The sequence below is a fragment of the Haliotis rufescens genome, unplaced genomic scaffold (genome assembly GCF_023055435.1).
Source record: "Haliotis rufescens isolate VD_foot unplaced genomic scaffold, xgHalRufe1.0.p SCAF_9, whole genome shotgun sequence".
NCBI classification, from domain to species: Eukaryota; Metazoa; Mollusca; class Gastropoda; order Lepetellida; family Haliotidae; genus Haliotis; species Haliotis rufescens.
In genome coordinates, this window is record NW_025964383.1 from 40247209 (window position 1) to 40264731 (window position 17523).

General features: G+C 41.1%; 2 protein-coding genes across 2 annotated transcripts; one reads left to right on the forward strand and one right to left on the reverse strand.

Moving 5' to 3' along the window:
• Positions 1–4278: 4278 nt before the first annotated feature.
• LOC124113571 (protein draper-like) lies at positions 4279–6859 on the reverse strand. The gene is made up of 2 exons (XM_048390413.1): positions 6680–6859; positions 4279–5366 (listed from the first exon to the last, which is right to left on the reverse strand). Exons 1-2 carry the CDS (start codon positions 6729–6731, stop codon positions 4279–4281), a joined length of 1140 nt encoding a protein of 379 aa, XP_048246370.1. The 5' UTR covers positions 6732–6859.
• An 8694-nt stretch (positions 6860–15553) lies between these two features.
• LOC124113577 lies at positions 15554–16858 on the forward strand. The gene has a single exon (XM_046474003.2). The coding sequence runs from the start codon at positions 15554–15556 to the stop codon at positions 16856–16858; it is 1305 nt and encodes a 434-aa protein (XP_046329959.2).
• Positions 16859–17523: the final 665 nt, after the last annotated feature.

Genomic DNA, 17523 nt, shown 5'->3' on the forward strand with positions numbered 1-17523 from the left:
ACAAGCTGGAGCAACTCAGCAAGAAGTGGCCAGGCACTTTGGCGTATCCAGACAGACAATCTCCGCACTGTGGACCCGATACAACAACACCAACGGAGTTGACGACAGACCAAGGTCAGGAAGACCGAGGGTGACAACCCAAGCACAAGATCGATACATCCGGCTGCGACACCTCCGAGACCGCACTACCACAGCCACGTCCACAACCACACAGATCCCTGGGATACGCAGAATATCAGATCAAACGGTACGCAACAGACTGAGGGAGGCTGGACTTTTTGCACGAAGACCTGTTCGACGTAATATATTGACCCCACGTCATCTGCTTTGGTGCCAACAGAGGGTTAGATGGGCACGTGCAAGGTGGAGAAATGTACTGTTTACTGACGAGTCCCGTTTCCTACTCACACGTGCTGATGGGCGCGCACGTGTGTATAGACGTCGGAGTGAACGTTACGCCCCCAACTGAGTGCAGCAGGTTGCCCTATTTGGCGGCGGGAGTGTCATGGTATGGGCCGGAATTCATCACGGTGGTAGGACGCCTCTCGTGCATGTGGCAGGTGCATTGACAGGTGTGCGTTACAGAGACTTGATCCTACAGCCTTAGGTTCTTCCTCACGTCAACGTTCATGGCGGACAGTTCCAGCAGGACAACGCTCGACCGCATATTGCACGTGTTTTTCAGGACTTCTTACAGCACAACAACATCCAGACATTACCTTGGCCAGCCCGGTCACCAGATTTGTCCCCGATTGAGCATCTGTTGGACGAGTTGGATCGACGCGTTCGCAGAAGGAATCCACCGCCCCAAACACTTCCGGCGCTTCTTGATACACTTCAGCATGAATGGCAGCACATCCAACAGCGTGTTATTGACAACTTGATTGCATCTATGGGTCGTCGGTGTCAAGCGGTGATTGATGCACGTGGTGGGCACAACCGTTTCTGACATTTTCTGTACCCCTGTGACATTGACTGTATCCTGTACGTGTGTCTGTCTAGGTGACACGATTAATGTTTTGAACATTGGGTTCATTGATCTTCAAACAATGTTTCAATTATGGTTTCTGTGTCCTATTTTGAAACAATGGCATTATATTACATTTTGAAAGTCAGTGTCAAGTTTCTTTTTTTTTGAAGAGTATATTTTGTTTTTATGTTCATAAATAACCAGTATTCTTTAAAGCTGTTTTGAAAAGAAATGATTACTTCCTTAAGAGGACATATCACATTGTACTTCATAAATGAACTGAAGTGAGAAGAGATTTCAGTTTCATATTGGTATTACATGTGTTTGACGGAAATTAAGAAACAGATAAAATAAGGCGAGATTAGGCCAGTTAGGAAAGGAACCCCGATCTATACTCAGTAACTTACTTGAGTTTCATATCGATATTAACTGATCGATATGACAGAAAAGAGGAAATATGAAATAGCACAATGAAAACTTTCATAATAGCGACTCATGGATGCGTAATGTTCACATCGCCAGGAAGCAATAGTCAGCAATTTCAGAATTATGGTGGAGTCAGCACAATGTTTGCTGGCTATGTAACTGTTTAAAACATAACGAACAAACTGTATACACCTCCAACTCTAGTTCCAGACACACCACACCTAATGTTCGTTGACAATGACAGTGACACCGGCTAAAATGTAGTGGTGTAACTTTTCCGCCTGCTTGACGTTCGAGAGCGGCTTGGTTCGAATGACTATAGTTGTGAAATTACACCTGAAAGATAAGGAATAAGTGTATCTCAACGCATAATGTACGGTACGCTATCAACAATTTCGGTGTATTTGTTTCTAAAGTGAAAAACTTTAAGGTGAAAATGATAGACAGAATTCGGTATTCTATCTGTCAAATACAGATCGTTTATCATGTGTCTGTTAATAAACACGTTAATGTTCATTTTTGTAGCATTTCCCCAAAGGTGAGTGGTACATATTAGACGTTTACCACATTTCTATCGTCATTTATCTAAACGTGGCCCTAAACTGAAAATAAACATAACACGGGTGTTAAGTGAACTCCAAATAGGCAAAGGGAAACGTTCTACGTTTGGAAATCCACACCTTTGAAGTTTTTGAACTGACAAACTCGTAATATGTTAATTTTAGCTTTTAGCTTCAAGCTAAAAGAAAAAATGCCCCAAGTTGAAAGGCCGAATATTAACTATTTAAACCTATTTAAGCTATTTAAGTCTTGTTGCCGAGTAATATATTTACAAATATTTACAAATTTACACATAATACTTTTCTAGACAGCCACAGTCAACAGATGGATTCCAAATTCGTGGTCAGCAACCTTTGTCCACAAGGAGCGGGCACAAAGGCATGACATGACATGTTCATTACCACACAAAAAGGAATCTTTCGAACACTGAAAAAAGTTGATTACCCTTTTTGCGAGCTCCTGGTGACGCCGCTGATTTTCAGCTGTCAATTCATAAGGTTTTCACCACTGCGGTGCCTTTTGCTCCCGAAAGAGTCTGTTTCGGCCAATGATCGAGACTGATTGTTCTCCGAAGTTGACTCTTTATAAAAGAAGGTGATAAATACCTAATAAATGTTTTTGACTCGCGTATTGAGTAATCTGTAACTAAATGAGAATATGAGGAATAATTCTGAACCCAATATTCTGGGGCTTCATTATGACCAGTCTCCTCGTCATCAACGTTGGGTCCGAAAAGGTCTGCTAGAACAGGCATGGCGCCATCAGTCTCCTCAGCAGCGCCCTTGTATGACATAACTGCAGCTGAACTTGTCCCGACATCTTCATCTCTGATATCCCAGTATCTGTGTAGAGTCTCGTACGTCATGCTTGATGTGTCCACACGTCCAGGTATAACATCATGATTGCCTCGTACTCTGGCGTCTCTCTTCTTCGATCTATGTGAAATGCAAATATATGTTATACAATGAACATTACGGGCGAATATGTAGAAAATAGATTTATGTGGTTAGACAACTCAAGTATAAGAAATCACCCACGCGTGCTTTGAATCTTAAAGATGTAGTGTAAAATCAAATTTAGCTCAATAATTTAGATGGTTAGAAAAAAAGAATTGAAAGACATCAATAACCTGTTTTTGCAAATCTTTCTGACGACTGACGCAATCGCAACACTAACAGCAACGACTAAAGCTGCTGTTGACATTACAACGTAATATGCTCCTCCGCCGCCTTCATCTGAAGGGGAACCATCGGTGGGGGTAGTCCCTGAAAATAATATCCATTATGTGTAATGCATCCACAGTTAAAGCTACAAGATTGTCGAATAAGACTGCATTAATCATTTTGTAAGTATACGAATTTGTTCAATCGGAATGGCATAGAGTATGAAATAGACTAAGCCGAGAGCCGCGATAGGGTCCTACGATCAAGACATGACTTAACATCACAGCCGAGAACACCATCATCATAAATCCTGTTCAGACTGTGGTGGCCGATTACCCTCGTATTTTCCTTTAGATTTTTCAAAAATATATCCCAAGGGTTTGCGACTGAAAAATTGATATCGCTGTACATCCAGATGGGTACACACGTTATCCTACACACGTACTATTGTTACTGTTATTATCGCGTCAGATGTTGGTTGGTTGGTTTGTTGTTTAACGCAGCACTCAGTAATATTCCAGGTATATGACGGCGGTCTGTAAATAATCGAGTCTGGACCAGACAATCCAGCGATTAATATCACCAGCATCAATCCACGCAATTGGGATCGATGACATGTATCAACCAAGTCAGCGAGCCCTACCACCCGATCCCGTTAGTCGCCTTTTACGACAAGCATAGTCGCCTTTTACGACAAGCATGGGTTACTGAAGACCTATTCTACCCCGGATCTTCACGGGTCTCACTTCAGATGTAATAGCAGACCGGTAAACCCGTTCACTTCATGTTTCGACGGTAGCTTACATGTTGACATGGTGGCGAATTGCGCTAGATTTCTAGAGTCTGTTTTTGCATGTGTTTCCTACAAGCTGTATGTTTGTTTGTTTGTTTGTTGTTTAACGCCGCACTCAGCAATATTCCAGCTATATGACGGCGGTCTGTAAAATAATCGAAAGTCAGGACCAGACAATCCAGTGATTGACATCATGAGCATCGACCCACACAATTGGGATCGATGACATGTATCAACCAAGTCAGCGAGCCTGACCACCCGATCCCGTTAGTAGCCTATGTGATGTAGGGTCATGTCGTGACCGTAGGACTCCATCGCGGCTCTCGGCTATAAAGAAACTATGTCATGTTCAGAAATAAATACAACTAAACAAAATTATTCTTCGGATATAATCTAACACCAGAATTAAGAGGGTTGAGAATGCTGATAATTTTATCTTCAAATTTAACTGAATTACCGTCGGGTTTGTCGGCTTGTGTTGTATTTTGCTGTAATATCCGAGGATCATTTTTCACTGTTGTAGTGCAATTGTGCGAGGAACAGTTGTTTCCGCATCCATTGTTCCGTTTGCCAGTGGTTTGGTTGCAAATACCACCGAGACATGACTCACAGGTATTGTTGCAGAATGTACCATGGAACCCTTGCACACATCCGTTTGTACAAGATCCTTCCTCTGTGTGGCATGTGCTGTTGACACAGTTCTCGGGGCACGGTAGACAATCGTTCGCGTAGTTTCCTGTTATGCAGCCGTGAATACAAGCTCCTGTATTGTCACATTTTAGACCTCTGCAAACAGGTTTACACTTGAACGAACAACGTCGTCCATACCAGCCGTCCATACATCCATGAGTGCAGTCCCCTGTCAGTTGCTGACATTCGAGTTGGGAGTGCACACTTTTTGCATCAGACAAAGAACGAGTACCAACTTTGGGTTTGGGGTTTGGACGACAATGTAAACTGCAAACGTCAAGACACAATGGACCATAAAATCCGGGTACACATCCAAATTTACAATTATCTTCACATCCCCCGACACAGTTCACGCCACCATGCCCAGCATGACATTCCTCACAAGTTCTTGTTTGCACATTACAGGATTTGCATCTTTTGGAACATATACTGCAGTGAGAACCGTAAAATGAATTATTGCAGCCAGCAACACACGAGGAGCCGAGATTGCAGTATTCCCCATCACAAGCACCTGGGCATTGCTTACACGTGTTTACAGGATCGTGACACGGTATTCTGCACTTGGAGCCTTGGAATCCTTGTTTGCAACCTTCCGTGCACCTTTCAATTCCGGTACCTGACATTTCACAGACATTGTTTTTGCATTGGCTACTGCAAGGGGAACTGCATCTCAGATCATAATACCCAGCATGACACTTTGTCAGGCAGTTTCCAGTCTCCCGATCGCAATCTGAACAGTGTTGATTCTCTTGGCAGTGTGCCGCTGAAAAACGTTAAGTAATATTTGTTACTGCTTATCTGCCATGTTCCGGAGTTTAAATGTAGGGAATCATACGTTGAGATACATTAACAACTATATGAAAAGCATGATATTTGTTTCTCAACCCATTCAGTCATTGAAAGTTAGAACACTTTACATTAGAATTACGGTACGGTGACGGGCGATGAAATGTGGGTTAACGTAGCGTTCCAGATTATTGCAAGTATATAGCATGCATTCATGCATGCATGCGTACAAGTGTATGCGCGTGTGTGTGCCTGTACTAATCCACACTTTACATGGTTACCCCACTCAAACAAAGTATTGTTATAAGGTTAAAATGCGTCTCAAAAACATTAGAAAATGGTAACAAATTAAACCGTTTATAGCTGCAATGATGAGTTGCATTAGATATACAAAGTTTGTGACAGGGAACTTTTAGTTCGAAAGGAATTAATAGATAAAAGACATTTCACATTTATCACAAGAGTATTCTGGACATTTCATATTTATCATTTGATTGGTTCCATGACATCGTCAATTAGTTAATGAAACAAGCAGAGAGGTAAGATACTTTTCATTTCTAGCATCCGGAGTGAGTCACAAAACCAATAGAGAGATGATCAATCTGGCACGTAGGCTTCGGTATTTTAACGATTACGACGAGTTCATGGTCAGATCTAACTTTTAACGAATCAAACTGAGGTATTGTGACATGTGACAAAGACAGGACAGGCCCGAACACTATAAAATGATACCTTCAACATTATGCGAGTAGAGCGGGGTTTGCAATCGATAGAGTCGAATCCCGATCGATCTAAGTACTCCCCATTTAGTGACGAGCCTGACCGGTCTGGTCCTGTCGTGTATTGATAGATAGACTGAGAGTAAGTAAAACTAATGTGAGTATAAAGCTAGTGTTGCGTTTCTTTATTATGCGAGTATTGATGCTGATGGAAACAACTTGAAGCGTCGTTAGACCGCTCACTCCTTAACGGAGCTGAGCTGATGCTGACAAGGCGAGTTGCAAAGTCATGGCTTAACTGACCACGATGACCAGGAACGGGTCGTTCCTGTAGTAGGGTCGTACTTGACACCCGAAAGCAGTTACGACAGTATCCTCATACTGCCGAGTGCCAGGCACCATCTCAATAACACCAAGTACCATTTAATGTCTTTTGGTAAGAAGAGGCCGGGGATCGAACCACCGTCCTTCCACTCTCCTGTGAGACGACCTATCATGGAGCCGGTTTCAAATAATATGACGGTGGGTTACATAGATTACACAATCAACATATTTTATAACGTAAAGTTACCTTGGGTGTGTGAAATCACAATAGCAGCGACCGCAAACAGCACGACAACCATCAGGAAGCTGCAAAGTAACCGAGATAGTGTTTTATACACATATGATACAACTTGAAACTCACCAAGGCTAGACCGTAGCGTTGTCAGAGTAATAATAGAGAAAAACAGAGTTCCTGATCAGCATATCATACAACCTATTCCATATGGATCATTTTGAAGAAAAAAACAGCTTTACGTCCGGTAATTGAATGTGTTGCTGTTTCGACAGCCGTGTTTGCATGTTTTGGTTTAATTGTCCTTTTAATAAGGAAATGGAAATACAAACACTGAATTCGAACGGTAGCAGTGTATTCAATATGTGACGGATAAAGAAGCCAAAAGAACGTAAACTCCGCCCGCAATATTCCAGCTGTATGGGGGGCGGTCGGGTAGCCTAGTGGTAAAAGCGTTTGTTCATCAAGCCGAAGACCCGGGTTCGATTCCCGACATGGGTACACTGTGTGAAGCCCATTTCTGGTGCCCCCGTCGTGATATTACTTGAATATTGCTAAAAGCGGCGTAAAACCATACTCACTCACTCCAGCTGTATGACGGTGGCCTGTAAATAGGCGCATCCAGGCCGGACCAGACAAACCGTGGATTGCGTGTTATCTAACCATGACGGCGTGGCTCATTGCTGACACTATTGTCTTGGATTGATAGGGGTGTTACAATCAGTACACGGACATGCTGCTCTCGTAGTAATGAACAAGAAGATTATTATTTGGTCATTCGTTACATTTTCAAATGGTAGATGCCCCTGAAAGGACAGGTTATGACGCTGTATTTGTCACGTACTATCACTTACCTGGACATCATCCAACGTCAACAGCAGATGACAATACTTTCGTGTAACAGCAACTGTCCTCACACAATGACAGCCTAGTTGCTGTACCGAATGTATGCAGTAAATGTGTATCCACAAATCAGAGGGCATAACTACTTGCAATTTAACTTCCGCGTTCCTCTAATTAGCTTAAAAAGTGATCAGAACGTCGGTAAAATACTCTTCGCTCACATGCTATCTCGGAATATATATACTGCTTGTGTTTTGTTTGTTTGTTTTACAACTCTGCACGCAGCAATATGACGGCGGTCTGTAAATAATCGAGTCTAGACCAGACAATCCGGTGATTAATATTACACGGAACTATCCAGCCCGTTGGCATATGATGACAGGCAATAGTGACCACCCGATCCATTAAGTCGACCGTACAACAAATATAACTTTGTCGCTGGAAACCTGTTCTAACCCGAGAACCTAAGGGAGTGAAACTGTAATTAACTCTATAATCTATGGTTAAATGTTTATTTCACTGCGAATAGCTGCAATATTGCCGACATGACGTGTAGAAATACCACCAGGCCACTCATTAACTCATTCAAGATATGTATCTCATTTAAAGTAGCATGAAATGTAAGATACATGCTGCGAGCTTCTCAAAAGGCAGGTTTGGCTTACATCCAGGGGTTTATTTCTAGATGTGCTTTTGGTACATATTAGTGGAGCAGCAGGTGTTACCAATTGAGGGGGGTACCCAAACCAGCACGAAAGTGTTGTACATAATTATTCAAAATGTTCCTGTTTTGAAAATGATTTTTGACGTGAATTCGTATGGTTCCAGAAATATTTTTTCTTTCAAACCAATGATTGATATTATGAGTCACGTTCCATGACCTCGGGGTTTAGTGGCACACGATCAACAAAATCAATTAGTCGCCCCTTACTACATACATGGACTACTGAGGACCTATTCTAAACCGGAATCCAAATTGGAATATACTTTTTAAACAGGCATTATAACTAGCTACGAGTCACGCCGTCATCGCGGAGCAGTTTATAGGTACAGTACAGTTTGCAAGGAAGCAGTTTGCGAGCATTGTAAGCAGGTTCGTTCACTTTTAGTTCACTATTGGTGTCATCGCCTACACTGCCTAACGCCTATCTCCTTATTACAGAAGCACTCACGATCACTATTAAGATGTTAATAAGCAACAAGCAATGGCCAAGTCACTGACAATGTAGTTTGTGTGATACCTTTTGACTACTGACTTTCAAACCCGTGAAGAACCGGGTTAGAATTCGTCTTCAGCAACTCATGCTTTTCGTAAGAAGATCGGTCAGGGGGGGAGTGATATATATTTGTATCAAATGCACAACTATGAAATACGTCACAAGCACAACAGCGGTGACAATTATATGAATAGCAACGAACATAACTTGGGTTGACCCCCTGAAAATCAGAATTAGAATTAGTTATCAGTAACCCATGCTTGTCGTAAGAGGCGATTAACGGTATCTGATGGTCAGACTCACTCACTCACACTCAACGTATCCCAAATGCCTAGATCGATGCTCATGATGTCAGTCTTTGGATTGACTGGTCCAGACTCGATTATGTACGAAGCACCGTCACATAACATTATTATAGCTGAGTGTGGCGTTTAGCAACAAACATACTGACTAGCGGCCCATGTCTTGTGTACCCCGTCATGATAGTGCTGGAACACTGATAAGAGCGGAGGAAGACATATTTACCTGAATATGATGACTTTGAATCTTTATGGAAATATTACAAATATACATTAGAACATTAGAAACTACACGCATGCGTGTTAGAGCAAAAACGAACCAACAATCTGATGGTCCAATTTCTTCACGCAAATACGATTTAGCCCTTTGGACTATGTACCAATCCAACACAGTTAGTCGACCGGAAAGTATTTTCATTGTTTTCGTTTCCCGGCTTCGCGTTATGACAAAAATTGACTTAACGTGTCCCACGGTAATTTAAACAATAAACTTTAAATAATATATTTCAGAAATAACACGTAATAAATATCGATAGCTATCAGTGGCTAACAATATGATAGTATGATAATACTAATGATATAACACAAATGTTTTCGAAACGTATGTGCGATATCTCTTCCACCAACGTTTTAAGAACATGATATTTCTTAAATGTGATCGGGTATGACTTTTCAGCAACATCTCACGTGCAAGATGAGAAAATAAATAAATATCAGAGACTTACAGCAGTCTGGTTATTGTTTGACCAACACTGTATAGGTAAACATTTCTTGTAGAAAATTCATTTTCATTACGCCTCATAGGGTTGGCATGTATCTGGATTCACATTGTTTCTACAAAAAGGAAATAATGCTTTTGGATATTAGGATCTGGAATAATGTTTTAAAAACATATTATAATTATATACAAAGTTTTCAAAATCTTTTAATGGCATGTTATGAATTAATGTTTGGATAACATGTTTTGAATGGTTTCCAAAATGCTATAATGTGAACATCTTTTAAAACATTTTAAATGTTCTTCATTTACCTTTTGCATGTTAAGAAAAGATGAATAAGAATTAGTCTGTGTCCCCACAAGCATTTACAGTACAAGTTCCCATCTGTTTCATTGAATTGTAAAATATTTGAAGGGACACTTCCAGTAAGGCACGTAGAGTTATTTCCCCTGAAAACACCTGTCCCTGCTCGCTCTGCACTATAGTTTCACTGCCAGTCTGACAGGGTGACAATACGATATTGTATTGATCGACTGATCAAATGGTGAAACTGTATTATGAAACGTCAGTAAAATGTTTTGAAAATGATCTGTGCCACCTTGGAGAGAAGATTGTGTTTATCTGATAATACCCCCATCACAACAAACTAGCTCTCAATACGTTCGTGCACATGTTGTCGATCGGACTCCAAATGTGCATGAACGTAGTGGAAGTAGTAGCAACTATTGACAGTCTTTTTACGAACTTCATGGACGGGCTCGGACGGGGAGGGTGCTCTTGAACATTGAGTCTGCTCAAAAGAAAGACATATTACGAACGGAATTGTCGTACTTCGAACCTAGTAGGGACGTGTTACGACGTGGTGCAGTCCGACATAAATTTCAGTACGTGTGCACCGACCGGGTCGACTTCTCTTTGGAGGCATGATGTGTACAGCTCGGAGCTCTGAACTTGAAGAATGGCTACAACGCGCTCGGTATCCATAGGAGTAGGGCCAGCACGCAAATACACACGCACTTGGGACGAGATGAGGACGTACTGCGATCTGAACTGGATACAAAAGGACTGCAGACTGGCTAAGAACGAGAAAGACGTATTGAGGATTGCTTATGAACAAACTAGCATCGTTATTTACGCCAAATTTGTTTACAACGGTGTAGAACGGGATAAAACTACTTTGTTGTGTTAATAGCATAAAGCGTCATGACACCCAACACACTCACTCAAAAACATACTGAGACGCATGTTTTTCTTTTGATGACGTGATAACGATGAAATATCAGCAAGACAGATTATCCAGTGTCACTACAAACATTGACTACTCGTGAAGACCCGGGAAAGAATAGGTCTTCAGCAGCCCATGCTTGCCATAAAAGGTGACAATGCTTGTCGTAAGAGGCGACTACCGGGATCGGGTGGTCAGGCTCGCTGACTTGGTTGGTGCACATCATGGATCCGAATTGCGTGGATCGATGCTCGTGATGTCAATCACTGGCTTGTCTAGTCCAGACTCGATTATTTACAGACCGCCGTCATATAGCTTCCAATAAGGCACGAAGAGTTACTTCCCTTGAATATACCTGTTCCTCCTCGCTGTGCACTTTAGTTTCGCTGCCAGTCTGACATGGTGACAAAATGATATCGTGCTTGATCAAATTGATTAAGTCATGCCAATTATGTAACATAGGTACGTCATCATGGAATATTACAGGAACATCAGCAATCATGGGCGGATACAGCTTTTTTTAATAGGGGGGGTGCACAATTAAGATCTATTTATTGTCTTTGGTGAAGACAGAAATAAAGATTTTTTTTAGAAATAAAAAGGGGGGGGGGGGGGAAATACTCGCACCCCCCTTCTGTATCCGCCCGTGGCAATGCTTCATAAACTGTTTTACCGAACAAAGGTATGTCGGGGCACTAGTTGAAAATATAGGGGTTTGAGTTTTGCCTTGCGCCTTGCGGTCACTGAAGCGGAAACAATTGAAATCACTGAAGCAGAAACAATAGAAATCCGTGTAGGAGTTCGAGAATCACTGAAGCGGTAACAGAAGCAATGTACTGGCTCATAGTTTTCACAACATACCTTGACATTCCTTTCGTTTCCATATAACTTAAAGGTGAAATAGAAACTAGGTTGTTGGAAATTCCCAAATGTGAGCTTAAAAAGGTTGGAATTTGTATTATAACACAGTTAGTCTCTGACATGCAGTGAGAATGGAAGGAGATCTCTGTACAGATTCAGTACCTTGTAAGTCTATTGTGGTGTCCACAGACTGGACCCTGTTTGAAAGAAGACTATCTTCGTTTAAAGACTGGCCAAAGCAAATGAGTCAATCTCCAGTTGATTTGGCCCATGCTGGATTTATCTACTTGAACCGTGGCGACGTCTGCCGTTGCTTTAAATGCAACATACGTCTTAAAGGATGGGAAGACAATGACAACGTTTGGATTGAGCACGAGAAGTGGTCACCAGACTGTGCCTATATCAAAATGGTTGGTGTCATGAATAAAAAGAAGACCACACCTTGTGAAGCAATGAAGTGGAAACTGTGTTAGAAGATAAATATTCAACCAATGACAATACATTATGTTTTCATAAGAATGTCCTATGTTCAAAGTCATCCAATCAGCTTTCTAGAAGTTGTGTTGACAAAGAGACAACAGCACATCAACATGTTCATCCAATAGATTAAAAAAAATCTTAGTTATTGGCATGACATATCATACATTAATGTGATACGTCAGTCATTTTCATTGCTGTACTCGTTTTGGAAGGTTGTGTTTGACTTGCACGATCATGTCTATGCTGATAACCAACAAGTATGTATTTTTCTTTACTAAAAGATCGCCTTTCAGTCAACATTATCCAACGCTTATTACACTTGATGGCAAGACATTCAATTGTGTTGAACAATATTACATGTATAGCAAAGCTTGTGCATTCAAAAGATTTTAGAATGTCCATCCCCTACTGAGCAAAAAAAAAAAAAATAAAAAACCAAAACAAAAAAAACCAAAACAATTTGGATCATGACAGAGTATATTTCTTCTTCTTCTTTGACAGACATCAAACCATGTTCTACACATGGAAGTATGTGATGCGTGAACCAGATCGATTAGACGAATCCATCATCATTCAGTCGTCTCAGTGGTTTCAGGACCGCGAGCAATGTGTTCAAGATGCCAAACATAACTTTCAAGATGACACTAAAACAAGTAAACGCGTGATTATCAAGAAACTGTGGCCAACAAAGCTTCAAGTGGATGAAGTTGATGCAGTGCACACTATCCAACATATCGAGTCTTTATTAACTTTATGCTATACATTTGAGTTAAGTAAGATCATCAGACGACTCTCTACAGAATTTTGCTTTGGCTGCATGTTTGAACAGGAAGGAGAACCTGTTCATACTTGTCGTGACCTGTCTGAAGAGAACAAAGTTCAACACTATTTTAATATGGCCTTGTTGGAAGTCAGTGATGATCACGTGATTGGAAACTGGATAAACCTGATTCGAGATGACCCTGACTTACAGTCCGTGTCTCCCCTTACCTTGTGTCAATATCAATGTAAAGATTACAGAGATGTCTATTTTAAGACACCCCTATGGGTCTCAGAGTTAAGAAAACGTCTTGTAAAAATGTTGCAACTAGAAAGAGTTTTCCAATAAACATAATGTACAATCATATGATCTTTTGTTGTCTCACATATATGAAAGGTATAGAACATGTCTCATGTCATTTGTTTCATGACTATGGATTCGCACACATTACCAACTGATAACCAAAGCAAAGAACTGGAGCAGTATTATTTTACTCCCAAGGAAATTGGTGCCTATTATGGGTTGAATAAATTTCAATCAAGTTTAAAACAGCGAGGTAAAAAGTATAGTCGCAGGAAAGTGAAAGCCTTTCTGGAAGGACAGGATGCATACACCCTTTATAAACCCGTGAAAAGGCACTTTCCAAGACTGAAAGTACGTGTCAACAGCTTGGATGAGCTTTGGGACATAGATCTCGCTCAGGTGACACAGAATAATGTCAGTGTCAATGACAATGTGAGGTATTTGCTGATAGCCATAGATATTTTGTCACGATATCTGTGGTTGGTACCTCTCCAAAATAAGAAACCTGAATCGGTGTTAGAAGGGTTCAATGTCATTTTGAAAGAGGGACGAATTCCCAAAAAGATCAGAGTAGACAAGGGTAAAGGTAAAGAATTTGAAGGTGTTTTCAAAGATTACGTCACAAAGCAAGGCATTAAGCTGATCGTGACACAAAATGAAGACATCAAAGCTAATTATGCAGAAAGGGTGATTCGAACCTTGAGATCTCTCATGACCAGGTACATGACACACAACAACACCAACAAATACATTGATGTGTTACCCGACTTAGTGTACAATTATAATCACACGTACACCGAAGTCTTGGACAATGGACACCAGCTGATGTGACAAAAGCCAATGAAGTGCAAGTGTGGTCTCATTTGTACATGAAACCTCTCCAGACACAGTTGCAAAGCAAACAGAAATTTAAGAAATTTCAATTTAAAGTCGATGACCTGGTGAGAATCAGTTATTTGAAGACACCTTTCAGCAGACAACACAATTTACAATACACTGAGGAGTTATTTAAAATAGTCGCTCGCCAGCGACGCCAGGGGATACCACTGTACACACTTAAAGACTTTCATGACGAAGTGTTAAAGGGGCGCTTTTATGAACAGGAGCTCCAGAAAGTCAACAAAGACATAGATGGTATTTGGAACATTGAAAAAGTGATCAGTAAAAAGCAAGAGAAAGGTAAAGTGTATTACCTGGTGAGGTGGGCTGGATGGCCTTCCAGTTTTGACTCATGGGTAGAGAAGAGTCAGGTACAGAATAAACAGTGAAAAAAACACCAAAAAAACAACAAACAAACAAACAAAAAGAAAAAGAAAAAGAAAACACACACAAAAAACACACACAAAAAACCCCACAAAACATGGATAAATATATTGTGTTTAACAGCTCAGATTCTGAAAAACATTACTTTTCCAGTAACACACTCTATAGTTTTCGTGTCAAGCTATCCCAACGTCTGCACTTGGATGGGACGTGGTTGGTGGCTTTAGCCAAACTTCGATTTGGTAAAGTAGACTTGAAAGACATCAATAACCCAACCATTGACATTCTCTGCAATCTGTGTGACAGTTCATGCGCTGTTGAAGACTACATCCCTTTATTGAGACGTATTGACTTGAGAGATGGACCCACCTATGATTTTCGTCACTGGTGGTTTGTACCAGTGGTGGTGAAAGACACACACGACATAGAAATCTATATGCAGTGTGCACAAGGAACACAGCATTCATTTCTGAAGGAAGACGTGAATGTGGCACTTGTTCTGCGTCACTATCCCTTTGTGTAATCCTTGTCATGGATCAAAGACTGTATATTCCTGATGTCCAGAAATGGATCAAATTCTTTGAACATAGACATCAACAACAGGCAACTAAATCTATTATGAAAGGTCGCCCCAGGAGAACAATGATTCCCATTCTCTCCTTGCAAAAGCAGCTGGATACTCCCTGTAGTAAAGCAGAGCCTAAAATAGAAGTGACGTCACAGAATGAAGATGTTGTGAAACGAGCAGAAGCCTCTCAGAAGCGGAGCAAGCATATAAAGAGGCAAGCGTGAGATAAAATCATCACAACAAAGAAAGTCCGTCGGACAGGTCACAACAGTAAAGGTACCTCTTCCATTCTTCAGTTTAAAGACACACCCACCGTTGGAGAACGAGACGTGTTCACTAAACCTTAACGACATGTCAGTGCTCACCGAGAAACAATTTACAGAAGCGCTACCATCTAGTTTAGACCTGTTTGAATTATCGCCTTATCAGACCAGCATCTTACTGCATTATTATGTGGATGTGCGTCCCCTCTCTGCCATCACAGACACCAGTCCAGTGGAATTTCTCATCCCCGGAGCAGGTAGTGACTATATGGACCTTGCTAAAACAAGACTTGTTGTCAATCTCAAAGTGAAACATACCGACAACACACCCCTGGCTGCTAAAGAGAAAGTCGGACCAGTAAACCTGTTGTTAGCCTCATTGTGGTCGGCTGTGTCTGTCGCTTTTCAAGGGCAGCAGGTAAATATCAACAATGCTGCTTACCCCTACAAGGCCATGTTCAAAACTTTACTGCAATATGGAGCAGATGCTAAAACCAGTCAGCTGGAAACTCAATTGTTTTATACCGACAATGGGGATGATCAATCTGATTGGAACAGTGTCGACCCCTATTCAGGCGGAAACGATGGATTAATTAACAGAGGCTTATTTATCGCCAAAAGCAAACGACTCAGTCTCAGTGGACCTTTGATGGAAGATGTTTTTGAATTTAAAAACAAACTGGTCAACGGAGTCGATGTGGGTATCAAACTGTTTCGATCATCAGTACCTTTCATCTTAATGTCCGACGAGACTACAAAACAGTATGTTGTTGAACTGGAAGATGTCTATCTCAAAGTGTGCAAACTAAAAGTGAACAATGCCCTCATTGTGGCTCAAAGCAAACAATTTGAGTCAGCCAATGCACTGTACCCCTACATGAGATCAGAGATGAAAGTGGCCTCTGTGGCAGCGAGTCAGATGTCCTACACCTGGGACAACATGTATCTGAACAAATGTCCCTCCCGTTTGGTGGTTGGCATGGTCAGAGCAGACGCTTACAACGGAAGTCTCACCAAAAACCCATTTTGTTTCATAGGAGAGGATGTGGAAAAGGTTACCTTGTATCTGGACGGCACACCAGTTCCCAATCGAGGACTGTCGCCGGATGACGTAGAGGCCTATGTGAATATGTACCTATGGAACAACATCTGGAGAGAAGACAGAGGTCTGGGAATAAAGAGAAATGAGTTTAAAATTGGAAATGCACTCTTTGTCTTCAATTTGGAAAGTGCCAGTGGAGACGACGACTATTTGAACCTACTTAAATCAGGTACACTGAGACTGGAAGTTCAGTTTAATAAAGCTCTTACCACCACCATGAACATCGTAGTCATGTCACAAATGCCCTCCTTAATCGAAATCGATCAGACAAGAAATGTGTTTGTCAAGTGAAGAGCACCATGAACAGTCATCAGCTCAGATGTGATGGCAAAGATACTTTATCTGACATACAAACACCCAACACATCAGACACAAGGCTGGGGATGTGTTGTCAACACCGATGTGTCTGCCGGACCCGGACGTCACTGGGTGGCCATGTACTTTCAAGATCATGTGGCTGAATTTATGGACAGTTACGGACATGCTCCCTCTTACTATGACAAACGATTTTTACTGTTCATGAAAAAGTATGGCAAAGTCATACGATACAATGACAAGATTCTCCAGCAAGCTACTTCCAATGTTTGTGGGTTTTATAGTTTATATTATTTAATTCAGAAATGCAGAACCCAAACCACTCTTACAAGTATTGTATCCATTTTTACATCAGATAAACTGCTCAATGATCTGTATGTCACTGACTATATCACTGATTCTTTCAAATACTGCTTGACTTGAACATATCTATAATGCAACATATTATCTAGTTTGTATAATAAAAAAAAAATATACATTTAATAAAAGATATCCTGTATTTTTGTTGTTGTCATTATTACAAGAGATAGTGAATGAGGAAGACATGGCTCGTTACGTGCTGACCCACGTACAATTACCGTTACAATTTTTTGAGACAACTCCTCCTACAAAATGACAACGAACAGACCTTGGACGACATA

Excerpts from the sequence above, each read along its gene's own strand:
- LOC124113571 (XM_048390413.1), bottom strand. The coding sequence starts at position 6,731 with ATGGTTGTCGTGCTGTTTGCGGTCGCTGCTATTGTGATTTCACACACC. Across the intron at positions 5,367-6,679 it reads TGTGATTTCACACACCCAAG|CGGCACACTGCCAAGAGAAT; the intron begins GTAACTTTACGT and ends AACGTTTTTCAG.
- LOC124113577 (XM_046474003.2), top strand. The coding sequence starts at position 15,554 with ATGTCAGTGCTCACCGAGAAACAATTTACAGAAGCGCTACCATCTAGT.